The following is a 27,916-nucleotide window of genomic DNA, read 5'->3' as shown; positions in this document are numbered from 1 at the left end:
TTGTGCCAAAGGGAGAGCGCTTGTGCATGACAACAAGGGGGAGGATGAAGGGGCTCGCGCTGGGGGCAGAGTTAGTAGGGCAGACACCCCTGTTTTATCCCTCCTCCTCTTTGCTCCTGCACACAAATACACACTCAAATATGTGCACGGCAGCCCACTTAGAAAATTGAACAATGGGGCCTTCAGAACCAAACAATTCAGAATGTTTTCACATCAGCAAAATAAGAGTTTCAAATAAATCTCTTTGGGGACAGTTTGTAGTTGTCCTCTTGCATTAATTTCAGTCTCAACTTCCCCTGATGTTACTTAAGTGCTTCACTCACAGTTCACAGCTCGGTAAATTAAGATGCCCAGCAGCGCTTTACAAAAGCATTTCCACGGCTGCATCACATGCTCTCCTGTCTGGCGGAGCTAATCCAATGATGGATCCTTTTTCTTCTTCATAAAAATGAAATTTAGGAATAAAAACCTGCCAGTGAGGACACTCTTTGAGTGAATGTTAATGGTGTCTACATGCGGACATGTCCCTGGATGTTGCACCCCAGGATTCCAGTCACTCTTTAGTGCAGCACAGCATTCCCAGCTTCATATTGTTCTCAACCAGCTGCAACCATGGTGACGCCTTAACAACTGTCCCTCAATTACAAACACCGCACACACTCAAAGGGAGACATGCACTTTGCAACAGTCTCCAGAAACATTGGATGGGATCTGTGAAACTGGCTGACGGAAACAATTCAGCATTCGGATACTAATGCAATCAGTGAAAAGCGTAAACAAGTGAGTTCAAAATCATAGAGGGAAATAAATCCAGCATTTCAGACGGTGGTACTGCCACACTGGCAAATGTTGAAGTTGGTATCTAATGGGTTCACTTTTCACAGTCTCAAGCAGATATGCTGCTTTCAAAACGGAAAAGAAATTAATTGATGCACCATGTGTACAGGACAGTTGAATAGTTATTTTAACCATTTCCTTCACCTAAACTTAATCACAACTACATTAATTGGTGTGGAAAGTCTGAAGTGATTTACTTTTGGGTTACAAAGGCAGCTCAGTTTTGCGACTCACACACATAGAAACAGAATCCCGAAACCAGTAATATACTTTGACTAGCCTTTGGTAGCAACAATGCTAACTTTTTTTTATGTCCAACTTCCAAATTAAGTCACCATCCAGGAGAGCCAATGATTTCGCCATCAACACCCAACAAAAAAGGCTTTGGTCTCTTTTATATTCTGGTTCAGGTAAGAAGGTGATGGAGCCAAATCTAGCTCTGAAATTTTAATTCCTTAAAACTCAGAATTGTAGACTGAACTTTTGATTGATACCGATTTTATTTATCACTTCTATATAACAGAAAGCTCTATTAGCAAATTAATTTTCAAGTTGATTAGCTCTCTTTAACTCAAATGAATGAATGGTTAAAGTTAAAGTCTCTGGGCTAACATTGTTTACAAGGTTTCAATGATATTCTGTTCCTTTAGGGTCCCCAAAAACGAGAATGCTGTTAATGAAGTGTTTTATATCTTTATTTTTGTCACAGATTTCAGGCTATTTGGACCCTACTGCCATGAGCACTGCTGGATCTCACATTAAACCTACCGCCAGCTGAGATCTGACCTTTTGCTGCAGAGAACAAAAAAACAACAGGGCTGCCCTCAAAACTGCTCTTCAAACAGAATTAAAGATGGTAAGGGCCCACACCAGATAAAGTTAAAAGCAAATTCTCCGGAAGGAAGAAAAAAAAAAGGCCTGTAGCATAATGTTCAAATAAACATCCCTGCAGCCTCTCAGAACAAAACAAAGACATTTTCTTTTCACTGCGACACATTAATAGTGACCCACGCTAATGACAAAAGACAATTCCCAAATGTGAAAGCAGCTCCTTAGGTTCCAACATGCAACACTTAAACATTAATCTTTATAAATGAACAAATTTCTTTTTTACAGCAATATGGAACAGTAAAGACACATGAGAAAAGAAAATCTGTTACTATATACATTAACTTACATTATCAATATCTCTGTTTTATCAACAAAATTTACAAAGCTGTTGAGGAAATAAAATTCCTCTTTCATAAGTTCCGTTTCTTCAGTCTTTTCATTGGTTGTTGTCTTTTGCTAGATTTGTTTGGCTTTACAGAGTAATCTGCACAGATCTGACTCACAAATATACAAATGATCCTCTTTGTACAGGTTGTAATAATTCAGCAAACAATCACAAAATGAGGCAGTGAATCTTCCTCATATTCTGATGGCTTATCACATTATGTAGAAATTGCTTATTGAACCATGTATTCATAAGTGTGTTTGATTTGCTATTGGCAAGTGGAGGTTTACTACTTAATATGACAGTGGTGTTAGTAGACATATATCAACAATTCAAACATATTTTTTTTACCATCTGTGCTAAGATAACAAGAAGCATGTTAGCAACTAATGAAGAAGAAAGATCACAACACAAAAGGTCTGTGATTTCCATATTTCCTTTTTAACAGGAAATGATCCCTCACAGAGATACTTTATTTTGTGTCTGTGATCATTTTGTTATCAATAATTCCTGCTTTTGGGTAAAAAAAAATATCAGGAGGTCTTGAAAAGAAATTCTTCCAAAATAAGAGTATGTATTTTAAATGTAAGAGTAAAATTCCTTATGATCAGTCTGATGTTGTAATGCTTGCACCCAAAATTCGTCTCTCAAACTCACAAACTAGTGCTTACTTGCAAATATGCTTCGCTCAGCCATACTATATTTCTGCAGTCATATCCAGTGGTCCCTCCTCCATTTTGCTTCCCCGTGCTCACGTTCAAAGTTTCTCTCTGTCTGTACTCAAAGCTTTCCTCTCTGCTTGTGTAAACTCCACCTATTAACATTTCCAGGAAATGGAAAGAATGTGTAACTATCATCTTTGAGGTGCAAATGTTTTTTTACTATGCAATGCACTTCATTTGTTAGATAGCGCTGGACCACTTCATAGAGTCCCTGCTTTGTGCCTCAAGTCAATTCAGTAGCAAAGAGGAAAGACTTGAGCATGCAGGTTTAAACCGTGCAGAGAGAAAATTTGACCTTGAGGAAAAGCATGGAAGCAGGAGGAAACAACATTTGTGCAAAATATATTCAGTGTGAGCACAGGAAGATGTCTTGTTCTGTTTCGGGTTTTGAGGGTGAGCATTACATTTTAGGCTAAAAATAAAGAATGCTGCCTTCAATGAAAAATGTTTCTCTTAAATAAAAAAAAATAATAATAATCCCCTATACACGAGTTCAGACAATCGATCCTTTGGAGGAAGACAAGTGGATGGACTGGATGCGGATGGCTAGGGTTTTCTCCAAGGCCTGCAGGATGTCGCTGCCAGGGTTTTCAGGAGGAGTGTCATAAAGCAGTTGTTTGAACGGCTCCAGCTCAATCAGCATGACCATGTTTTTCAGGAAGAAGCCTTCTATGTAGGACGCCAAGTCTGGAGCATCAAGAAACTGAAATGAGAAGAGAGTACCTAATTTTAATCATAATACTGCTTAACTTAGACAGAAATATTCCTCCAAACATTAAAATTCTTGAAATAGTGTGTTTTAAATTGCATATTTTTTAAATAACTTTTTTTTGTTGCTTTTTCATTTACCTTTGTGTGATTGTAGAGCTCAACACAGGTTTCAGTGTTAATGTTCTTGGAGCAGATAATCTCACAGTGCCTCTGTAGAGCTTCCAGCTGGAAGAACTTGGCTGCAGACAAGAGCTGGGAAGAAGCCAATGACATTAAAACTGATTAATGCTACCTAAATTGATTTTCGCTTTAAAAGTTTAGTAGCTAAGGAAGTGGAATTTCTCATAGTGCATTACAGGGTAGCAGTCGAAGATTTATTGTTTATCTAACCTCCATAATATCTGTGCTCCTGATGTGCAGAGCGTCTGTTCCTCCAAAGTAAAGATACTGCATTACCAGCTGCCAGACACACAGTAACATTCAGAACAAACGCAAAGTGTAAGTATATAAAAAGAATAAATACCAGGGATATTGACATCATAGGTATAAATCTGAGATATTTGAACAGGGTTTTTTTTTTCGTCTAAATCTTAGTGTGAATGGATGCATAAATTTATCTTAACGTAAAATTTTCACTGCAGAGGTTTTGTTACTACACATTGCATAGAAAACCTTTCACCAGACCTTCACGTAGGAACACCTTAAGGTTAGTGTTTACATACCTGGAAGATATGATATTTGACGTTGCTGATTTCAATGCAAGTATTTTCACCACAAGGTCTGTTTGCTAGAAGAGTTTTAAATCTTGAAAAAAAAAAGTAAAAACACAGAAAAATTAGAGCTTCAAAATGCTGCCCCAAAATATGAGCTTCGTACATGCAGCAATGGCTTTGGTTCACAAAATAGCAAAACAAACTTGCATTTTTTCTTTAAAGCAAGGCTGAACCACACAGAGTTCTTCGTCTTTGCAAGATCTGATCTGAAAATAGCAAAACTGAAAAGACTAATAATACCTGTTGGATGCTGTGAAGAGCAGAACTTTGTGGGCATAAAAGGGCTTCCCCTCAACCAAAAAGGTCACATCAGACATCTCCTTATTGTTCAGGAAGTGAGGATCTGAAGAACACATAACATAAAAGTTTCTTTTTATTATCAGTTTGAGAAAAAGGAAAATTAAGCAGATACCTGTCAAAGAAAATTTAAATCAATATTTCTATTCTAGTCAAGAGCACTAGGTGGTGTTATGTGATTTACAGTTGCAGCCATTGTACAGCGCATACAGCAGTTAAACCAGCTGACCAAATGTGCTCAAGCTCTGCTGGGGTCGCTAGGGAAGGGCAGTGCTGACCGATTGTGACTTAAAAGTCAGGAGGCTTTTGAAACGGCTCATTTTCCAGATACCAACAAAACATTTAGTTATTGCCATAAAGTAGCTGGGTGTGATTTGTAGAGCTTGCACTATTTCTTGAAGCACTAAAGACCCAAAAGGAAAAATACAAAAATGTGAAAATATACAATGTTGCATAAAAAGCCCTCTTTAAATAATAAAACTGCTAAATAGAGATGTTTACCCAGTCGTGATGTCTGTTTCCTCTTGATCTCTGACAGTTTGGGGATGGGATAAGGACCATAGCACTGAGTGAAGATTGAAGACAGCTGCTGGCTAATCACTTCATTCTGGCGACACATAAGCAGATTTACAAAAGAGGTTAGCCCACCGCACAGTGAGGCGACTTTAACTTATATGACATTCTCTCTATAATCGAGCAGACTGTTCATTAAGCCTCATGGTCACAGTTACATCATTTCTTTGGAAAGAATGAGATGAATATCAGATCTATTCCTAACACCCACATTACTGTAATGAAAAACAAAGTGACACCTCGGGTAAATGCAAGCGCTTGAGAAAGAAGAGCACTGGAAAAAACGCCCAGCCTTTTTCAGTCCTACACAAATTTCCACTTAGGCATTAGGATTTGTGTTTTTAATGTGGTTGTTTGCGTGGAACGGTCAGCTGCTCTACAGAACCCACATGCATAGACAGTCTGCTCATTCTCATTGAAGACAGGAACAACCATTTATTAACAGGCAAATACTCGAACAACCACAAGCTCAGACAAACAAAGGACAGAGCGTTTTGAAGTATTGAGAGCCCTTGAACTTTTACACATTTTTCCATATTACAACCAGAAAATATAATTTACAATAGACTGTGTTTCATATGAACACAAAGATGCAACGCATACATGTGAAATGTATCGGGCATTTGCACTTAGCTTCCATGCTCACAACTCCACACTGATTGCAGTTGCAAGTATTTTAGAGTTTGTCTTCAGCAGCTTTGCCTATCTTGATGCTGAAACGTTCACCTGCTACTGTGTGTAAAATAGTCTAAATCAAATTAATGTTTAACTTTTAAAGGTCTCAACGCACATGCAGCCTTTAACTTTTATCTTACAGGACTACTTTTTATTTAGCGCTCTTCTTCTTCCCACCACCTCCAAACATCTTTACTTTCCCTGCTTAAGAAGAGCGTCCCCAAAGGACGATGTCGCCACCACCTTTCATTGCGTGATAGGCGAGATGAACCCTGGACAGTCCAGCACAGGGCAATATAGAGACAAATATCCATGCACACGCTCATACCGAAAGACAATTTGGAGTGTCTCCAATTAACATAACAGTAATTCTTTGGGACTATTAATTGGAGAAAGACCCCAGGTTGGAATATTAACCCAGGATCTTCTTGCCACAAGGCAAAAGTGCTCCTAACTGCACCACTGTGCAGCATTTTCAGAAAATCATTTTAGGTAATTGATATTTGACAGGCCAGACACAACTAAGCTTTGAGAAGTGAATTAATATAAACTTACATGAGAGAAGATACATCTCAAAATTCAGATAACAGTGCTTGACATACTCAAATAAAAACAATATCATATGGAGAAAAAAATAATTGCCACTGGATAACCCTGAAACCTAAAGTGTTCCAGAAATCAACAACTTTTGAAGTACCTTGCTGGCCCTGAGGATCTGAAACATCAGAGGCAGGCCATGTGTGATGAGCTCCTCTGTGTACTCCTCTTCCTCAATGCAACTGAACTCTTTCAAAAGACCCTGGATCAGAGGTCGGCGGTGCTGCTGGAAACATGTACGCAGAGACTCGACCCAAGTGTGTAACGTCCATGGGACGCCTGAGAACCAGTTCAGAAAAACATAAGCCATGAAAGTTTCTGCACAAAGATGCTGTATATGTTGCATACTGCACAAAAAAATAAAAATAAAAAATGTATGAACAGAAACCTACCAAGGCTCCGAATATCTATGGTGATGTCGACGTGCCCATGCTCGGCACTGTGGTACATGGCTTCTTTTAGAGCTTTAAGTTTGGCCTTTCCACTTCGGTTGAGGTCAACCTGAGATGAACTTCTGCTTTCTAGCTCTGAACCTTCAGCCAGAATCTCTTCCAAGGACAATACATCACCTTTTCCTTTATCCGTGTGAGACAACAACCTACGAAACACATTTCTGCAAGCAAAAGAAAAAAAAAAAAACAACACAAAAACTGAAATTATATTTGACTGGTCGACACACACTTCAAGACTTGATTAACTGCGTGAGGGAGGATTTTTTTCACCTGCTCTGTTTATATTACAAACAATGCAAGAAGATAATGGCTGCTTTTAAAAGTGCATTACAGTCACTGATCACCAAAATAAAACTCTTAGAAGATGAATGACAACTAAATCAATGCAAATTCATCTATAAAAAATGCAAATCATATCACGAAAGAAGTGGTTTGACTTATTGGAATATGCTATCTTTATTCTGCGCATAATCCAGACTGCCTTCTGAATAAAGTATGAACTGAGCAAAGCCAGTGTATTGCTGTCTGCTGACTGAACATGGATACGTGCCGGCTACCTGTGCCCGTGAGCTGCAGCCAGGCTGTAGGAGTTCATGTCTCCCTGTGGCGCAGTAGAAATCCCATTACGGTACATGGTTCCCACCATGGGGTCGGCACCGCGCTCCAGCAGCAAGCTCACCAGCTCAAAGTTACCTGCACATGAACAACCACCAATTGAGTTACAACACACAAAACATTTTACAAGAAAGAGAAAAAGAAAGTCATTATTTTTCTTCCTGCCTCTAGATCACATTATCCTCTATCGAGGGAGCTCTGCCAGTGACCACACTGACAGTCAGGTGTTGTGTTGGGCTGCATATAGTCGGCCTCCTGCTGTTATCAGCAGGAGGCCGTGCATCTGGAGATGGGTTTGAGAAAGAGCCTGTGTGCTTGTACCTGCAGCGGCTGCCAGCTGCAGCGGGGTCTCTGTGTAGTTCTCCATCCCGTCCTGCAGGGATCCCTCCACGTTAGCTTTGGCATCCAGCAGTAGCTGCAGGCGGACACGCACACACAGGAAAATGATAGCAAAACACAAAAAAACAAACAATTGATTGGGTGGCAGGAATCAGACACTTACTTTTCCAGAGTTTGACTTTTTTACACTTTAAATGTATTTTATAAAATTGTTTATGACACAAACCAACTCAAAGTAGTGTGTAGCTTAAGAGTGGGAGGAGACAGACAAATAGGTTTCAATTTTATTTATTTATTTATTTGATGTAAAAATCTGAAAAGAGTGCACTTGTTCTCACCCTTCTTAAATCAATGCAGAACCACTTGCAATCACAGCAGAAAGTCTTTTTGCAGTATGTCTCTACCAGCTTTAGAAATCCGGATGGTGAACTATTTATTGACTCTTGTTTGCAGAGTAGCTGAAGCCCATTAATATTGGATGGACAGCATCAAATGCCAAATCCTGCCACAAATTCAAAATTACATTTAGGTCTGAACTATGACTTGTCTATGCACTGTATGCTTAGTGTTAAAAACAATCCCATTCTAGCTCTTACTGTATGTTTAGGGTCACCGTTTGGTTGAATACCAGTCTCAAGTATTTAGCCGTTTCTAACAGGTTACCTCCTATAGTTTACCCATTGTTAGCTGCATCCATCTTCCCAGAAATCTCAACATATCTTATTACTGTCCCATTTAAAAAAAAATCCAGTTTTGTGGAATACACAACAAAGAGATATCCTGTAAAATGATTTTCCCACCTGAGCTGTGGGTTTCTGCAGCTCCTCTGGAGTTACCATGGGCCTGCAGCCTTGGTCTTTCTTATGCTGTCTGAGGCTTTTACAGAACAGTTTATTTATACTGTGATTACCAGGCTCTTCTGCTGTTTTAAACTTCCTGAGTTGCTGCAGAATGAGTGAAGATCAATCACTCTTAAACTGTATGTGTTCTTATGAACTGAGCCTCGAAAATGTATTACAATGTAAAAAGACGGGGTTTTTCAGCTCCTGAAACACAGGCTGGCATTTTTTACTCCGGTTGAAAAAAATTGACATTTACAAATAAATTTATACAGTATCTACATCTGGGAACTATAGCTCTGAATGTTTCAGTTTATAAGGAAAATGTAAAAGTATTTGTGGAAAATGTAAGGCATTTAAATAACCATCTTATAAAACTGAACCTTACATTTTTTTCTATCTAATTGTACACTTCAGGACTTTACGAAGAAATAACCCTTCAAATTTCATTGTTTCCTTTATTTCATGCACTCGAACACCAAATTACACACGCCTGGAATAATTTCCATTTCAATTTAATGATGACTTAATCCAACTGACAGTCTACTTAGGGCAAAGTAAATTAGTTAAACGGGTTCAATACTAATTAGGTTACTGAGTTTCCACTTTCCATTTCCTAAATACAGCCTGAAACCATTTGTGTAAAAGCTCAAACTTGCAGCAGGAAGTTCTGGATTCGAGTGACTCTGAAAATTTCCTTTTTAAATTTGAAAAGGCTTTCGGTTTTAAATTACACAGACAGTATTTGAATATTTGAATATTGAACATTTTGAGAGGATTTGATGGTAGAAACGACAGTGATGACCAATCAGATGCTGAAGCACAACAAACGGTCCACGATGAAAGAGTCACAGATGAATGTGTCACTACCTGCACCACAGGCACATGTCCATGTAACACAGCGAAAGTGAGGGGCGTCGCCTGCCGTGTTTCGGGAAAGACTGAGGGGTGCTTGTGCACTGTGTTTGGCACCTGGGGAAGGGACACAAGGAGGGTTGGATGGACAGGCAGAAGGGGTTAGGGGTTGAATGGGGATGGGAAGGCATGGAGGGGAGAGAGATACCGAGCCATTAAAACTACTTCATGGACAACAGGACACAAAACAAGCAGCGGCAGGGAGGACAGAGGGGAGACAGGAAGCTTTACAGGAGAAACATGAGCAATTAAGTAGAAACCCTGAGGCTATAGAGGACATCGTGCCCTTCATGTTCACTTTCTAATAAACACAATCGATTGATTTGTGACGTTAGGCCTTGTTCAAATGGTTTCACTCTGATCTGCTATTTGTTTAGGTGATAGGTCTCTAAATTAATCTCTTTTGAAAGGCTGACCAAAGGAAAGCATGGAAATTTCAGCGATTTCCACCATTATCTGCACCCCTGATGAACATGGGTAAAAAGTATCCTAAAAAAAGTCAATCTCACACTTAAAAATCCTGAAAAACACAACTAAGACAATAAAACATTCCACCAAATCATAGTTTTGTGGCACAATGTTTTGGCACTGTAAAAAACTGTAACAAGATGTGTTGGGCTACAACATTTAATGTAGTTAAGCTTTTATATGATGGCGGTCTAATTCTGTATCTCATTTCAGTAAGAAAATATATTCACATAATAATATATTGGTCTAATACAATACATTTTCTTTAACACAAATTAAATAAAAAAGGGGTACAGTTGTTTCATTTTAAATATGTCTTACTGCTGCTGTAAACAAAACAATAAGAGAAATGTCGTGCTGTAGGATTTTTATCAAAATTATTTGCTGATTAAGAAGCTGACAACATTATGTAATAATCCTGAGAAATGTTTGTTTTTCCATCTTTTAGTATCTGTGTGAGGTAATGTCCGTACAAAATAAATAAACAATGGTGCAACTGGTTGTTATCACAAAGAATATGGATCTTTAGTGGAGACAATCAATAGTGTCAGATTTTGTTAAGAGGATACTAAATGTATTTATTACAGTGAAAATTCTTTTTGTTTTCATGGATACACATAATTTTATTTGTATGCTATTATTTGTAATACAGATTATATATCTATCTATCTATATATATATAGATCTATATACAGATATACTGTAGATCTATAGATCTATAGATCTAGATAGATAGATAGATAGATAGATAGATAGATAGATAGATAGATAGATAGATAGATAGATAGATAGATAGATAGATAGATAGATAGATAGATAGATAGATAGATAGATAGATAGATAGATAGATAGATAGATAGATAGATAGATAGATAGATAGATAGATAGATAGATAGATAGATAGATAGATAGATAGATAGATAGATATACCTTGAAATCTAGAAAGAACCAGGTTTGATTGGGAGAGTAACTGAAGAGTTTTCAAAAAAATAAGAGAGAAAATTATTACGATGGAAATTTGTGGAAATTTGCATGTTCCATTGTTTTGGGAAGAAAAAGCCTCCCTGAATTTCTCACTGGAGGTTTTTCCAAACTCTGTTTTACTAACCCTTGGTTAAACTAGTGACACAGCAACTATTCTGCACATTAATGGGACTTCCCAAAGTGCAATCTGTAAGTACACAATACCAATTGTCTTTCTCTAAATTATATTATTCCTGATAACAATTCATTCTTTCCTCTGTTCACAAAGCAATTATCCGTACAATTACACTGTACAAGTTCAATCAATTGACTCTCAAGCTGTAGCTGCATAACAATCATTAACTTTTACACATCCTCAGAAGATTGATACATATAAGATTTCATTAAGTGAGCAGTTATTGCTGTGTGGTCGTCCTAGTTACACAAGTCAGTGAGAATGCTTCATTGTTTTGATGTTACTGTATCCACGTCTCTGTTTGTCCAGCAGTGTCTATTGGAACTGATGGCAAGAGCACGAAAACCTATGAGGCATGTAGGACAGCAAACTGGGGCAGTCAGCTTCAAAAGACAGGCACAGCAGGAAGTTTAATGCATTTTCGGTCTTTAATTACCAGCTTTATGATTATGTTTAATAGCTTGTACTTATTTGTACCTTTCCAAGCAATTGGGGATGTAAGCATTGATATGGTGCTATTCAGGTTGGCTATTAGTCTTCCCAGTGTCACTGATGCCTAATCATTAGTAGGTGTCCTTTTTAGAAGTCTATTAGAAATTCACAGTAAATTTCAGTCTATTTGAATAAACTGCTAGTAAATTACACTAGCTTTGATCTGCTGTTAGTAATCAAATTTAAATGGATGAAATCTATAAGTTGTATTAAATGCAACTGGCTGCAAAGCAAGTCTGGCAAATAGAATGTAAAACTGCTGCAAAGATCAAAATCAAGAGGCTTTAAATGGATGAACAAGTCAAATGATGTTACCTAGAATCTCTGATCACTCTGACAAATTTCTTTTACAAATGCAGATTATCCTTTGCTACCCTGACAGAGAGAAAAAAATATGACTCCACAGTGAGCCTCAGTCTCAGTCCCCACTCTTAATGCTTACAATGGGTTTCATTGACCGTTTGAGTGATTCATGAGACACGACAAATGGGAAAGAACATGAGGAGATGAGCGACAGCATGTTTAGTTTTCTCCTAATTTAACACCACATTATTATCATTATTATTATTATTATTATTATTATTAGTAGTAGTAGTAGTGGTAGTAATAGTAGTAGTAGTAGTAGAAATATAAATTACATAATTCTTTTTCAGCTATGAAATGAATACAATTCTTCACAGGTCTTTTCTTGACATTTTCATGGCTAAATCAATAAATGTAACACATTAAGCTAAGGATTTCGCACTTGAAAATCATGTCAGGTTTCCAGTCAAAGCCTTTCTAAGCCGTCAGTATCAGAGTCTCTGTTTGTGATTTTTATATTGGTCCAATAGAACAGGTGAACGATCTGCATGGGCAGTATTTAAAAATCCTTGACTATTTTGCTGTGCATGACTGACAATGCTTGTTGGCCACCCTTATGATTTTGTTTATTGGATAAATCTGAGCTTTCCTAGTAATTTATTTCTGTCATCCTTTACAAAGTGTTCACTTTATCAGCTGCTGCTGCTCTGCCTGTTGGTGTGATATCTCCTGCTCTGCACTGTGTGTCCCTCTGGGGGAGAGATGAGCAGAGAGCAGCTGAAACACCAGACATTAAATTTTATGAAGCACAAGCTTTGTGAGCCAACCAAAGAAGATTTTTTTTATTATATTGTCTGTCCTTGAATAAGTCAAACCATGGAGCATGTTCTAAGTGAAATGAATGATGAGTCGTATCAAATCAAAAAGTAAAACCATAATCAGACTAAACATTATTCTCTGGGGGGCAGTTGGGTGGTTTTCAAGGATACCTCCTCGCTTCCTGCCCCCACTCAATATTATCTTCAATAAAATTAATTAACTGAACACAATTCATATTTTTGATGATATTGAAATTTACTGAGAGGCAGCCGTATCTGTTGCTGTCGAGAAACATCAATACTGCAGAGTCTGGAGCGTCATTGCTGACTGAGTTAGTGGGACACAATCACAATACTAATGTAGACAATGTAACGCTAATGACATTTAGTGTTATTTTACTGCACTTTGAATCCAGTGAGTTTTCAAGCAAAAGTATTACAAAGACTTTATTAGCAGTCCCAAATCGTAAATGGCTTGGATCGGAACAAAAACATTCTGATTGAAACATCTCTAATTCGTAGGTGAGTCTTTTTTTTTTAAGTGCTGACTTTAACTTGTAAAACCTGAATCATTTGGGGTATTTTTCTGCTTTCAAGCACTTACCTCACTGTTAATGTCAGCTCCTGCGTCCAGCAGCATCTGTACCATGGCCTCGTCTCCACGAACGCAAGCATACATCAGTGGGGTCATCCCCTACACAAGCAAAGACACACAGGAAGACTACATGAGACATGATTCCTACAAATATTAAATTCTCCTGGTATATTTATCTGGGAAGATCAAACCTTACCACATGTGCTTCTAAAAAAAAAAAAAAAGCACATCGTCAAACTGTTGTCTGTCCTAAGCTTAAATCCTCCTTGATCCTCCTTGAGGCTCCTTGATTTTTATTTATTTTTTTATTGATTTTTTTACTTGCATCCACTCAATACCAAATGCATCAATATTTCCTCCGGGCCGTCTACAGTGGAAGTGCAATCCCAGAGAACCTGGAGTTCAAGATTCTTGTTTTGAAATGTTTAAGCCCTTGACAGTGTGTTAAGTTTTCTCATGGAAACTCTGGAGTTTCACTTGCAGTATTCCCCAGATGATTTACTGCCCAGCAGGTCAGTAGTCATGATATAATGCAGAGTGGCTTGGCAGGAGAGCTGCAGGAAAAACAAGCCAGAAGAAGATTTAATACGTGCTGCTGCTTTTTTCTCACAGGGTGAGGCAGCCGCAGTTTACAAAGCCAACAAAACATGTCCTTCCACAGGCTGTGTGTGCGTGTGTGTGTGCATTTGGGTGCAGATACACTAGGCTATGCATTATTAAATATGTTGACTGTGTCCCTAACCTGCTCATTCATGCTGTTGATTCCATCTGGCCCAAGCAGGTTGACGGCCTGCTTTACCAGGTCTGTGCGTCCACAGCTGAGCATACGGAAGCCCAAGTCCTGCAGGAACTTTGCCTCAGCAGAGGCAGCATCTAGTTTCCTTGAGGCACAGAAGCAATCATCCGTTCTGAAGGGCAAAGCACACCCACACAGAATATTAGTGCAAGCTTAGGGGTATGACTACTGTCTCCTTAAATGTGACATTCTGCCCCCAAATACCCAATAATATTTCTTTTTCTTTTCTTTTACCTTCAAAAAGAAAACGAGGAAATTACAATTGTATAAGAAGTGGTTAGATTGCAGGTTATTTGCAACACACACTCTGAAGCCTGAAGGCAGGGACGCTTTTCTCTGCCCTACCGGAGCTGGCGTGGCTCACAGTCCACTCCGGGCAGAAGCAGCCTGGCAGCCTGCCGAACATCGTCGCTGTCCACCGAGAAGCTCCGCCTGTGCTCAGTGTGGACCACGGCCACTCGCACCCACTCCATGAGAGGCGGCAGCACCATAAACGGCCTGTAGGGGGAGAAAGAAGCACATATTCTGAACATCACAGACTTGCTGAACTTCAGTCAGACTAAGAACTATTTGTACCTCAGCTCTGACTAGGAAAATCTGCCTCACACAGAATTTTTGCATGAGATATTTTGCCCGGTGCAGTGGATGCTTGAGAAGAGGATGAACTCTTTGCAGAAACTGAAGATATGCTGCATATGAGCAAATATAACTCAGATGTCACCATGTAACATAAATATTTTTGCAATTAAAAGAAACATGTATGGTGGATCAGATATGTACTTAATCCAGAAATATTTAAGCATAAGAGTGCCATAAACAGACCGTCTCTCTGTGGCACTGAAATACATCTCGAAACAATAACATTCATGGGAAGCCATCCATCAGACATTATCATTTCTTTCCTTATCACTTTTATGGGGCTCTTTGCAAACATGATGCATGGAGTTGCTGCGTGTTAACATACATTATTTATGAGATCCCAGTGCCTGCTGAACATAAACTGAAGGTGCAGTGATATCTTCTTAAATATACAGTGGCACTCGCACAGGAGCGGGAGAAATCCATCACACAGTTCATCCGGACATAAGGGCTTTCGCTGAAAAGCTTGAGAGAGTGTGGCAGACATTTAAAGCCAGACTGCAGTACAGAAGAAAACCACAGTCTGGGCTGGATAAGGCAAAGACTCTGTGGCCCCAAAACCCAAATAACCCTCAGATTTATTCCAAATCATCTCGACCTTTTTGTTTTAGATAAACAGCCAAAATATATGAATGTTGAACAAGGTCACCAGTGAATGCTTCTCAATTTGTTGTCTCAGGCTCATACTGTAAAGGCAGCAAGTGAAGATGTAAAGTTTGTCTTAACAATGCATATGGTGGCTTTTATGAATAAATAAAAAAAAAAACGTTCTTAAATGCCAGTCATAATAGAAAATGTCGAACATTTGCTCCTGAGGGTTTGTTCTTCTAATGGGCATGATGCATCAACTATAAAAGTGAAGAAAATTACTATCTTCTTATTTTGGCTTCTGAAAAGCTTTTATGATGATTAACTGAAGAAGATGGAAACACATACATATTCCTGTGCTGTTTTAGAGTTGAAACCTGCCTGTAGTTGTAGTTTGGCCAGTGAAAGAGGTGGACGAAGCCAGTCAGCCCATGTCGGTCACATTTCCAAATGTTGAGCAATTAAAGTTGGAACAAGATGAATGTATAAGACATTTCATTGCTGGCAAAGATGTTGTGGCCTTACTTCCTGCGGGGTTGTTCATAGCGCGCGCAATTTTCGGTAAGCTTCATTGAGCCGGGGCACTACAAACACCACGGCCAAATGTTAGCAATCAATTCAAAACCTCAACAGAGTTCACGTCTCCATCAAGTGTTTCTCAATAGCCAAGGCTCCAGACCGTCTGTACAAAGCAAAGCATAGAACAAGAGGCTGTTTTTTTTACCAGGCTAGTCATTATCTGTTGTATGTGTATCTATGAAAAAAAGCACAATTTATTCAAGGTAAAGTCTTAAAACACCAATTCTGTTATTTTCTTTGCATGGTTTATACATTTATGATTATGCATCTCATCACATCAGTGGTCATCTCAGTAGTTGTTTTTCTTTCTTATAGATCTTCTTGACTAAATGGGGAAACTTGGGTCTACTCTGGGATTTATTGACTGGTATATTACTTCACTGTGGGTGAATTAACGCCTGAACTCAGGCGTTAATTCACACCCAGCATTGAGCTGTCAGTAAAATAAGCTCCTCATCTCTGAGCTAATCAAGAGCAAGATAAGCTAAGAGCAGCAAACTCCTTTCATTTACGAACTTCAAAAGGAGTTTGACCTACAGCCATGTGACCTTACTGGTTTCACAGACTTTCTTAAAGCAGCCTCATCAAAAGGGAGGGGATGTACAAAGTAAAGCTTATGTTTATGTACGGTAGAGGAGTTGAAGTATCTCTCTGTTTTGTTCACAAATGATGATGGGAGATGAAGAGACAGGCTGGTGCTTCCTCTGTGGTACTGGTGAGGACTGCCATGGTAGAGAAAGAGCCGGGGGGCGTCCGAGGGCAGCTTGGAGTAGAACCACTGCTTCTCTGCATCAATAGGAGCCTCTTGAGTTGCCACAGGTATCTAATCAGGATGTCTCCTGGGTGTCTACTTGTGGAGGCTTTCTAGGCATGTCCAACTTAACAGAGACTCCTGGGAAGACCAGAATACGCAGGTGGGACTTTATATATGCATTTGTGTCCCGTTTTGTCATGGAACACTGTGGGGTCTCCTAGAATGTGCTGAAGAGGAACATCTTGGTTTTCCGTTACAAAACTGATGCACCTTGTGACTCAATCTTGATTAAGAAAGAAGATAATCGACATAAAGATGAACAAAACCAATGGACAAAATAATCTGAGGTCTTGCTTTCTAAGCTATAAGAACATGAAATGTCTTGTGGAAACTTGTTTTATTCTCTAACACCATGCTTCAGTACAACCGAAACAAAGGGTTGAATTCAATATTTGGAAAGGCAGTAAACCGAGTCAATCCACACATAGGCCGGACACCTGGGACTCGCATTAGCTGATAAACCGCTCCATTGCAGGTGAAAAAGTCTGAATTCAAGCCCCAGAGGAGAAGTATTCAGGCTCAGCTGTCAGCTCTGTTTTTAACTGAAGGAAACCATCAGTGACTTTCAGCAGAGGTTCAGGAAACTATGTGAACAAAAAGGAACACCTCATAAAATCAGCAAAACATTTGTTTCATGTGTTCAAACTCTCAGATGCATAAGAACTCTTTTGTCCATTTCTCACATGAGGAATGAGGTGTGAATTAACACCAATGAAATCCTGACCTAATCCTGATGTCATTTAAACAAAAAACGACTCCCAAAGGTTCAATTACTCCGACAAGCCCAATACTAACCCAGAACGCTTTCTTTTCTGTCCAGCACATTGACAGTGAACTTTTATATAGCCTAGTTCCTGATCAAAGCCCTTGGTGTGCCATATAAGAGTTAAACTCAGAGGACCAGAAACGCAATAAAGAGACACGTGTGCAGAGGTGTACAATTGCAGCAGAATGATCTCTCCAGCTCTGATGGAGCTGCGCCTGTGATTTAAGGTAAAAAGAACAGACAAGAGACTAAATTTTGGACATCTGCAGGGAATTTCAACCCTTCGTCACAGGTTTCATAAAGTGTTTCTTTATTGTTGAGTCAGAGAACAGTAAAAAGGCAATATCTTTGACTTCTCCTAAGAGGATGGCAAGGTGAAAGTCTCGAAAGGAATAATCAATACCAGACACTTCTGCTTTTTTTTTTTTTTTTTTGGCTTGTTCTGTGATGCTGCTTTTAAGGATGTTTGCTTCATTAAAACAAAACCACCTTTGACAACTTATATTTGAATCTTTGTGCCTATAAACCAAGTTTTTTAGCTGTCTTTTGCAGCCTGAAAACTAATCAATGCTATATTATTTATGATCTGAGTTTAACAACATCACATATTTTGGGTTTGTTTATTTCTGCCTTATAGATAATTGCCTTTGGACAATAGTTCCTAAGAATCTAACACTGGTTCATTTTAAAGCAATAGAAATCAAAGCAGAAGTACCTGCATTTTAACAGCCTTATCAGAAAGTCTGTGGAGCAACAATAGCTTTAATTGCAGCGTGTGCAATACAAACACATAAGTAGTAAATACAGTTCATTTGATGCAATGAATTACATCAAAGGAAGGTGATTCATTTGGAGAATTGAGCCTTACATTTACCAACAGCCTCCGTAAAGGTGAGGTAATCCAAAATCCACTGCTTTGAAAAACTATTCACTTGCAAATTTAAGTGTATTTTATTGGGACTATATGCGGTAGACCAACACAAAGTAGAACATAACGTGAATTATTCAAAAAAATCATGTTTTTCTTTTTTTTTTTTTATTATTTTAAAAAATATGTTTTTATTTTGCTAACCTGTCTTCAAAACCATGTTTTTGTGTGTAGCTTTAGTCTGTTCTTCTTTGCAAAACAGCACAAGTTCAGACAGACCGGATAAATTCCTGCCACAGGTTCTCCAATAGAATTGGGCCTGGATAAAAGCATACAAATATGCTTTAGTCTAAGTTTGATCAGCTCTATCAATATGTTTAGGATTGGAGACTTGCTAGAAGCTAAGATTCTGTCCTTTATCAATCTTTTTTCCATCCTCTTAACAGTTTTTCTAATATGACTGCCCTGCATTCAGTTCCATCCCTTACCTCATAAAAAGCCAACTTCAGTACACTTCAGTGAAAAAAAATGAAATAAAGACAAGTTTTTTTTTCTTCTTTGGTCTAAAAGTGTTTTAAATTTCTAAAATCCACCAGATTTTAATATGTTATAAAACTGAAAAATGTGGAAATAACTTTAATTCTGAAAATTTAGTAGGATTTTTAGTAAGTCAGACTGTATAAGCAGACACGGTTACTGCATGGATAGGTATGCTTTGCAAACATATTAGCACTTCAAAAAGAGACAATCTGAATGTTTGCACCTTTTAATAAGACTTTGCCACTCTTTCAAAATGGAACATGTTTAAACAATTTGGAGTTGTGTTGTTTTTTTGATTAAAAGTATGTGCTACAATGTGTAGGTCTAAAATAAATTTAAGTTTGTGGTTGCAGTGCAATAATGTGGAAAGGTTTCAAAATCCATTTTGGTTTGAGGCAGTTGCACAAATACTGAAAGACTCAATCTCTTTTTTTTTTTTCTTTATTTTGCTCTGTAACCTTTCTGTCAGTTTTGAAAAGAATACATGCATTTAATCAAGTTTGTGTCTCACCTCTCTATTTGTAAGGTAACCTTTGACGGCTCAACATTGGGGTTTTCCCACTCCATGTGAGGGCAGTGCATAAAGTAGCACAGTGTGTAGATGGCTTCAGGTGCCCAGTGAATCATGAAGCTCTTGTGGTGAAGCGGCGTCCCGTTGCTGTGATTCTTCATGTACAGCGGCTGAAGGTGGTGCATGGCTCTGGATACCAGGTCGCCTGTGCAAAAACACAGGTAGACACGAGAGCAGTGAGAAAGGGATTTATGAGCACAATCATTAGATAAGACGGAGAAAATAGGCATTGTGGAACACGGCCTTTAAAAAGACATTACAGAATTTGTTCATTTCTTCTGACCTTCCAAGATCTCTCAGGGAAAATTGAGTTTCCACATTTCACAGTTTGGAACAAGACAACATTCATCTTTTTTTTTTGTAATGTACAGAAGACATTTGGAGAACTATGACAGTCGACATAGCACCCCATAAAAGGAAAACATTTAAAGATAAACAGCGGTTATTCTAAGCTGAATCGCCTGCATAATCTGCAAAGCTTATATTCAACTTTAAAACTAACACTTGATGTTAAAAGGTCATTCAGCACAGTTTTGCTACTACTAAATTCAAGATTGATACGTCGTTCTGCAGCAAGCAAAGTTCATCAGAAGGAGAGGAACGAATTAAAGGATTCTTTCGCACCCAGGCCATTCGTTTCATGAAAATATGATGACTGTTGCACCTCAGTTATTGAGTCTCATTGAATATGTCCTGTATTATTACAGCGTGAACTCAAATCCTATTTCACTGAATCCAATCAGGTTTCTGTTGCTTCTCCTTCCTGTCCAGACCCACAGCACCAGGAAATGTAATAACATTGTGAAGCACAGAAGGTAAATATATATTAGAAAAACACGTGCTGTGATGTATCACTCAGGACACTCTGACACAAGGCACAGGTCTGCGCCTATACAAAGGAGCCTGGACAAAACAGTAATTTCAAAAGACAAAGCGGTTTGTTTAGCTTTAAAATTGCACCCTTTATAATGTGCCAAGATTCCATTTAGCCTCGACAATGTGTGAGGCGAGTGTGAAAAGGATGCCTGAATGAGGGAGGCGCATTCATGCAATGAAGTCAATCTCTCAGCCGTCCTTTGGGAAGACTGCTGCTGTGCCGATAGAGGAACGTGCTGGACATCATCCTGTGATGCAGTGAGCTACAGACACCGGAACAGAGACGGGCACTTCCCATGCAAAAAGTAAGCTCCTTGCTTCATCTCTGTCTTAATTTTACAGCAAGTAACGTAGCTCTGTGAGATCTGGTGACTCCGCTCCTTGTCATCCCTTATTTATGCTGGTCTGTGGAGTTTGTTTTACAGGTACAGGAGCTGGGCTGGTTCAAAAATGTTAGGACGCTGTTAGGATGTCAGTTCGATTTAACAAAAATATATATACAATGCATTGCATCCAGTTTTGGTCTAATATGTTTTTTTGTCATAGGTCAGTACAAATAAGCACATAAAGTACATGTGAAGTGAAAGTTAAACAATCAAAGATTATTTTTTTTTAAAGATAGAAATATAAAGAGTGGCCGCGATTTGTATTGAACTCCATTTATTCTGATACCCCTAAATGAAAAGAAATCTAGTGCAACAGCTGCCTGCAGAAGTCATATCTACAGGTCAGGGATCAACAGTAAAGATGGGAATATATAAGAGGCTTAAACCAGGGTCAGGGTTTAGATAATAGATTTGAACATTTCAATTAATGGAAAGAGTATGGCATAAGAGCAATTCTAACTAGAGATGGCCATCCATTAAACTGGCAGACCAGGAAAAGAAAGCATCAGCCAAGCAGCCAGCTAAGAGCTTCAGTGTAACTCTGGAGCAGCTATGGTGACGTAATCTGTACTGGACGTAATCTGGCAAGATGAACGCTAAAGTTGAATGAAAGCTAATTGCAGCTAGCCACAATCCCTATCAATTGCTTTACTACCTTTAGAGGTAATAAAGCAAGTTGCCTTGTTATGATAATTAACAAACTTATTGGTTTAATAAAAATAAATAAATACACTGGGCTCAATGGATAGGTTTAGATTAAAACATATTCCAGTCAAGTAAGTTCCAGTCGAGGTCCAGACTTAAACTGAGTGAATTTGTGTCAGTTAATTAATTAATGTTCCTGGATGTTTTCTGTCCAACTAATGTGCAAAAAGAATGCAAAACATGCAAAAGTTACATTCATAAGCCAAGCGACTGGCAGCTGTACTTGAATAATGGATATTGAGTAATGACTGAGGGGGGAATAAAATACCAATGCAGAGCATGTTTTTCAGATTTCCTTTTTCAAATCAAATTTATGCCTTCATGCATTTGTTTGCCAAAGGAAAAGGGTTCGTGTTGGTCTATCACCTAAAATACATAGAAGTTTTTTTTTTTTTTTTTAAAAAAGAGAACATGGAAACTTTAAAGGCGTGTGAATACTTTTGTTATAATTTGAACATATTTTAGATCAACAATGTAAATCATCAATAGATTTGAAAAGCATGCATGTATCCCAAAGCCTCTAAAATGTTATGAATTCACCATGAGAAGAAGATGTGTAGCAGATCATGCAGCTGACTTCTTGATTCCAGTTGCCTTTTATTAGTGCCTTTTCAATACAACAACAACAACAAAATCCTCTAAAAGTAACACAAGACATTTTACAAATGATGGCTCCTTCAAGGTCAGAACTGCAAAGCTGCAGCCACACACACTCATAAACAATGTCTTACTTTAGAGATTGATGTAAAGTGTTTAACACAAAGAGTGAATGATCTTTGGATACCTACAAGTTTTCTTTAAAATGAGATGGAGCTAATAAGTTCCTTCCTCTGCAGTGAAGTGAACAGATATTAACCAGGCTTTCTCTTTATGTTTTGATTAATGGTTTGTCCCTGCACTGTGCAGCTGCTGAAATGGTCACAGATTCTCTTTCAATTACTTGCCGCCATGCAGCCATGATTACGGCTAATGTGTGCCTGCGGCTGTCCCGCCTCAACACAATGCAGAGCCATTCTTCCTGCTGCTTGTTTCTGGAAAAAAGTTTTTTTTAATTTAATTCTAACCTCAAAATAAACAGATTATTTTGTGTGTGTTTACTGTTAAACATATCTGCTTTGTTTGTTTCCACTTCACATCAATTTAAAGATGTGGGGTAGGAGCAAGAACACAAACGTTCTTCCTGCCAGCAACAGGACTCCTCTCGCAGCATCCAGTTTTCATCATTCTTCAGCCAGGGGTCTCTGGTGTTTTTCATGTCTTTTTTCTCACTTTTACATCAGCCTTCAAGTTTTTAACACATATTCAGTTGGGGTTAGGATGCGGGAGGTGGGGGGGTAATAGAGGCTTTATTTGTGAGAACAAAAATATCTGCAATGTTTCCTCCAGGGATTTCTCCTCTGTTACCTGGTAATAATCTCTTAAAAAACAGCATCTTTGTTCAGTGTCACAAAGACACTGAGCAGTGGTGTAAATGTAATGGTCAATCACATAAATTTTGGTAACCTTTGCTGATTCTTTTCACTAAAATTAAAGTGCAATATCATAATTACAGGTCAAACTCATCTTCTTGAAATAAGAAAAAAAATAAACTGTTTCACATTTTGAACCAGAGGGCAGAAATTGATTAAAATTTTTATCTTCCTATCAGCCTCTGATGTTTTCCTTTACCTGTGGTTTCAGCATATTACTGCTTCCGCAGTGAAATTATCTTTTAAAAGCCACTACTGAGAAAACTGATGGCCATTAGCAGCTCCGGGGGGAGATGCTAATAAAAAAGAAAGTCTCCTTTATTGTCCCTTTAGACCAGAGAAAAAGAAAAAAAGAAAAAACTGCTGGATTAGTCTACAGGAGACAGAGGAATCAATTTTAGAAAATGGCCAAAAATAAGCTGTGAATCAAATTTCACTAAAAGATAACAATGTTAGGAATGTTAAGGAGCTTTATTAAGTGCTCAAAGCAGACAGTAGCGATAGAGATAATGCATTAAACTTTTCAGGATGGAAACTCTGACAAATAAATGGTATTAAAATTACATTGTTTTAAAATTACATATTTTACTGCCACTTTTATTTCCCAGTCATGTCTGTAAGTAAAAATTACTGAAGAATAAAAAGCATTTTATTGTTATTCCAGCAATAACAAACAGGAAATCTATTCTATACCTTTTCTCTTGTCGACGGTGAATGAATTTGACCTGGATGTCCTCTAAACCACAAAGAGTCAAAATTACACATACCGGCTCAGAAGTATATTTACACTTTCTTAACATTCAGAAGAGTCTACAACCCAGATGTTGCAGTCCAACATCACCCTGAATGCAAATCACAAAATGCTAAATGACGTCTCCAAAAACTCCTAAAATTTCATCACAGGACCTAAAGCAGGTTTTTTTACTTTTGGTGTGAGAATGCATTGCACTCACATTGGAAAAACACTGAACTAGTGAACAGTGTGACTTGGCTCACCACGATATAAATCCATCACAGTTCCTACTGTGTGTGAAAGGGTGTCTGAGGAAAATATAAAATTATCTACCTCAAATTTTCCACAAAAAAATTCAAAAATAAAGCTCAAATAAAATGTCAAAAATTAAAGGTAAAGCAGGACTGGATTTTAAAGTGAAGAGTGAAGGACACATCCATGAGACCAACGTCTGGCAGACAGCTACGCGTCTCACTGAAGTCATTTAGTCCAAAAGGGGTAGCAATTATTTGATGTCTATTCTTTCACAACTAAAAAAATATTATTTAAAAATATAATAAAATATCCGCTTTATTACCACTGAATTTTAATTCTAGTAGTATAACAGTGAACAGCACTAAATAAATATGGTCCATGCAGAATCTCAATATGCAAAATAATAGTAAAAAAAAAAACTTCAGTATCATCATATTTTATTAAACTTGTATGAACCTGTCATTACATTGTATTGCGTATAGATTTTTATTAATGTGAAAATAAAAAAAATATCTACCTTTGCTTATTCAGTTTGTGCAAATCAACTAATGATGTGCAACAATATCAAATGCAGTTTAGCTGGAATGTTAATGACAAATTTGCACAATTTACGTGGCTATCATTTTAAAATATGTTAATGTGACATTTCAGCTGAAGTGAAAATGTGGAAAATACACAGGCGGAAAAATGCAAAAGGAAATTAAACTGAGCCCAAATGCCAGCGCAGAAGACTGTAGAAGATCAAACTTAACCCTGTCGACTCCAGTGGTACATTACATTCTTGTTATCATTCTTTTCCTCAATTATTCATTTTGTCTCCACTTGAACTGTGTGACAGCAAATTTGTCTAAGTGGTGGTGTCATCCACCAGCAGCTCCGTAGGCGCACTTTGTGTTTGCAGAGCCAAATCAACAGAACAGATCTCGGTTTGACCTCATCAATAAATAGGACTGGTAATTTACCCTGTTGCGGCTGCCTCTCCGTCCCGAGAAAAACACACAGAGAGGAATTGGCTCCCTGTTTATTGTCATGATAAATGTTTACCCTGCATATACAGGGAATATTTTCCCAGTCGCTTATAGAAAGAGACCCCACAACCCGATTGCTTCTATCTTATTCATGAGGCGGTCTGTTCCTTCGAAGCTCAAGTGTCACATTTTTAACCTTTCAGTCAGTTTTCTGAAACAACATGTAGAGTTGCATGCTACCTCTGAGAAAACGTCTCAACACATCCAGAGAGCGCTCTGATTCAGAAGTTACAGTTTATTATTTCAAACTGGAACATTTGTGCATTAAATTGCTTGCAGCACAGATTGCAACTCTGGGTAAAGACTTTCGCTCAAAGCAGAACAAGAAGGAAGAAACTTTCCTCTTGATTTGAACCCTCAGAGTGCTGTCAGCATAGTTTAGTAACTAATAATCTGTAACTTTAGATTTTTAAAGTGATGTACAAACATATTACTATAATCTAAATGTAAGTCATAAAGCTTATGCTAATTGATTCATACTGCATAAACATTGCCAGAAAGGATTGTGATGCCAATTATTCTTTGAACAATGGGTACATTGTAAGGCGACAGATATTCAATTTATGTTTGGAGGACTTGTCAAATGTATAAGCCAAACTCATTCATTTTAATGAATGCCTATGATTCATTATAATGGCTGTCACTGCCAATGCAACTCACTCTAATTCCCATCCATTAAAACAGGCTGGGATTAGGCCACTATGATAGAAGACACTATTTAGCCTTTATTAGAAAAATAATTGCATGGTAGTTTGTCATCCCTTCCAAATAGTCATTTTAATATAAAACTGGCAGGGTAGATAATGTGGATATGTAATTTTTAAGACAAAATTTATGGTCCTCTAAATATAATAGAATCTATTGTTTTCAAGGGAGCAAAAAACAATATATTTTTACTTTATTTGCTGCCAAACTGCTCCCACCAGGTCAGTTTGTGTGAGTTTACTAATAATGGTCATGAGTTATGGATCATGAACCAGGAGAACAAGATCCCCTTCTAAGTGAAATTTGCACATTCTTCCTGTTCATGCCTGCTTTGCTCTTACCTGCAGACCAATCTGTCCTAATGTGGAGGTTTAAACTGGATAAAAAGCAAGAACATTTGCAGTTACCTGAGAGCTTCAGAACCCATTCTTACAAGACAGGCTTTGGACTTGGCAGCTTTACCAAGACTCAGGTTGCAGCTGGGTGTTTTAGTCAATCACAAAGTTAATGATGATTACACACAGATGGTGCTGCGACCATTAAAGAAAGGGTTGTCTTGCATTCAGTTTGCTTCGGAAATCATTGGGAAATCAGACTCGGAGTGAAACCAATTGTAGTTGGGAAACCAGTGAACTTTAAACACTGCTTCTTTCTCTAGATTATTTTATTTGCAGCATTATTTCCAAAGTTTCATTCTGATGTCAGGGAAGGTTTGTGTAATTTACTCCACTTGGAAATTGTTAGACTAAAAAAAAAGAAGCACGATTGCAACCACTTTCTCTAAAGTCAGAGTTTTTATGCCATACCCAGTCATCCTCTATATCTCACAAACAAGTCCACAAATAAATCTCAGACTTACTGAGTTCAGAGATGCTGCCCACCCTTGTGGCCAGTAAGCATTGTTCGATGGAGCGCAGCTCAGAATGACTGAAGGAGTTTCCTTCCCCGCACTTCGCCGCTCTCTGCTGTTGCTGCTCCTTGTGAAGAGTCAGGCCCTCAGGAAGGCTGAGCACACCTGAGGGCGCAAAAGGAATAGACTGAGTATTACATCAGTTCAAGCCGTCAGGAAAATTTAAATATTGCCCCAGGAATTTGCTACAGTGATCCACAACTGTGCTCATGGTTTTCTAAACACATGTAAATCTGATAAGTCTGGTGTGATTTTGTGCTCTATGCCCCTTCTGAAATCACATTTCACTGCAAATACAACATCAAATTTCTTCAGGATTGTCCTGGATGTAGCTCCACCCACCTTCCTGTAAAATCTGAAAATCCCTGTCACAACTCCAGAAAAGCATCCCAACAACATGACGCTGTCACTACCGTGTTTTACCATAAGGGCAATGTTTTCAGGGTGTATTGCAGTCTAAATCTTCTGCCACACACAACATTTGCATATAGGGTTAAAAAGTTTCATTTCGGTCCCATCTGAGCAAAATGACTTCGTTCACGTCATCACTGTGCCACCTGCATGATTGTCTTGCTGAGCTCTTTTTAGTGTCTGTAGCCTTTCCTCTCATGAAACAGCAAAACCAATCTCTCTTTGTTTATCCTCGCAATCAGTGAGAGAAAAGCAGCTTGGGTTTCAGTGTCTCCACTTTCATAATGTGCTATTAAAATAATGGGAATGCTGCCTGTGGCAAACATAGCCTTCTTTATTCAGGTTGTGAGAAAGGACAGACGCTTATAAAACTGTTTTCCAAAAAAGAAAAGTTGAGACTCACAGTCTAAAATCTAACTAAAAACAAATAAAACAGGAACACATATTCAGTGGAAATTATCGCCTGGACTTATAGTGCTGTTTATCAACCCGGCTCTCTGTAAACACTGTTTGTCACCAATCATGTAAAAATTCACACTGTTAAAACAAAAGATTTTTTATATGTATAATGGGTTATGTGCAGATTTAAGAGTAGGGACGATGACTGTGTTTTGGGCTGCAATCATTTTGTCTTCATTCTTTTAAGTTTATTGTCATTTTAATCAATGACAGAGTCTACAGCGAAGCAAGACAATGAAAAATGTCATATTTGTGTTAAAGTTGTGTTTAAATGAGAAAAAACTAGAGCCTATCCAGCTGCTTCTGGAAGCAATATTGTTTTTTTGTTGAACTTATTTTCAATGTAATCTGAATATAAGAACAATTTGAGCTTGTTTAGCAACTACAGAACTTCAGCAACTTGCAGTCATTGACTTAAACAT

General features: G+C 38.1%; 1 protein-coding gene across 2 annotated transcripts in view; it reads right to left on the bottom strand.

Annotated features, from left to right (window-relative positions):
• Nucleotides 1–1,514: 1,514 nt before the first annotated feature.
• Nucleotides 1,515–27,916, bottom strand: part of LOC102223387 (ankyrin repeat and BTB/POZ domain-containing protein BTBD11-B-like) — an 80,766-nt gene continuing 54,364 nt past the window's right edge. The window contains exons 2-17 of one of the 2 annotated variants that reach the window (XM_023326800.1): nt 26,574–26,729; nt 19,498–19,702; nt 14,538–14,690; nt 14,139–14,304; nt 13,406–13,495; nt 9,517–9,618; nt 7,790–7,883; nt 7,411–7,546; nt 6,794–7,014; nt 6,502–6,680; nt 5,058–5,163; nt 4,500–4,602; nt 4,209–4,290; nt 3,877–3,945; nt 3,625–3,738; nt 1,515–3,478 (exon numbers count right to left, since the gene is read on the bottom strand). In XM_023326800.1, coding sequence (XP_023182568.1) covers nt 3,269–3,478; nt 3,625–3,738; nt 3,877–3,945; nt 4,209–4,290; nt 4,500–4,602; nt 5,058–5,163; nt 6,502–6,680; nt 6,794–7,014; nt 7,411–7,546; nt 7,790–7,883; nt 9,517–9,618; nt 13,406–13,495; nt 14,139–14,304; nt 14,538–14,690; nt 19,498–19,702; nt 26,574–26,729 — 2,186 coding nt within the window. In that variant the 3' untranslated portion in view covers nt 1,515–3,268. The remainder of the gene's footprint in view (nt 3,479–3,624; nt 3,739–3,876; nt 3,946–4,208; nt 4,291–4,499; nt 4,603–5,057; nt 5,164–6,501; nt 6,681–6,793; nt 7,015–7,410; nt 7,547–7,789; nt 7,884–9,516; nt 9,619–13,405; nt 13,496–14,138; nt 14,305–14,537; nt 14,691–19,497; nt 19,703–26,573; nt 26,730–27,916) is intronic. The other variant, XM_023326804.1, reaches the window with a different exon arrangement.

Source organism: Xiphophorus maculatus, chromosome 2 (genome assembly GCF_002775205.1).
Source record: "Xiphophorus maculatus strain JP 163 A chromosome 2, X_maculatus-5.0-male, whole genome shotgun sequence".
In the NCBI taxonomy this organism is placed as follows: Eukaryota; Metazoa; Chordata; class Actinopteri; order Cyprinodontiformes; family Poeciliidae; genus Xiphophorus; species Xiphophorus maculatus.
The sequence above is the reverse complement of the archived record's forward strand: the minus strand, read 5'-3'. Positions and strand labels throughout refer to the sequence as shown.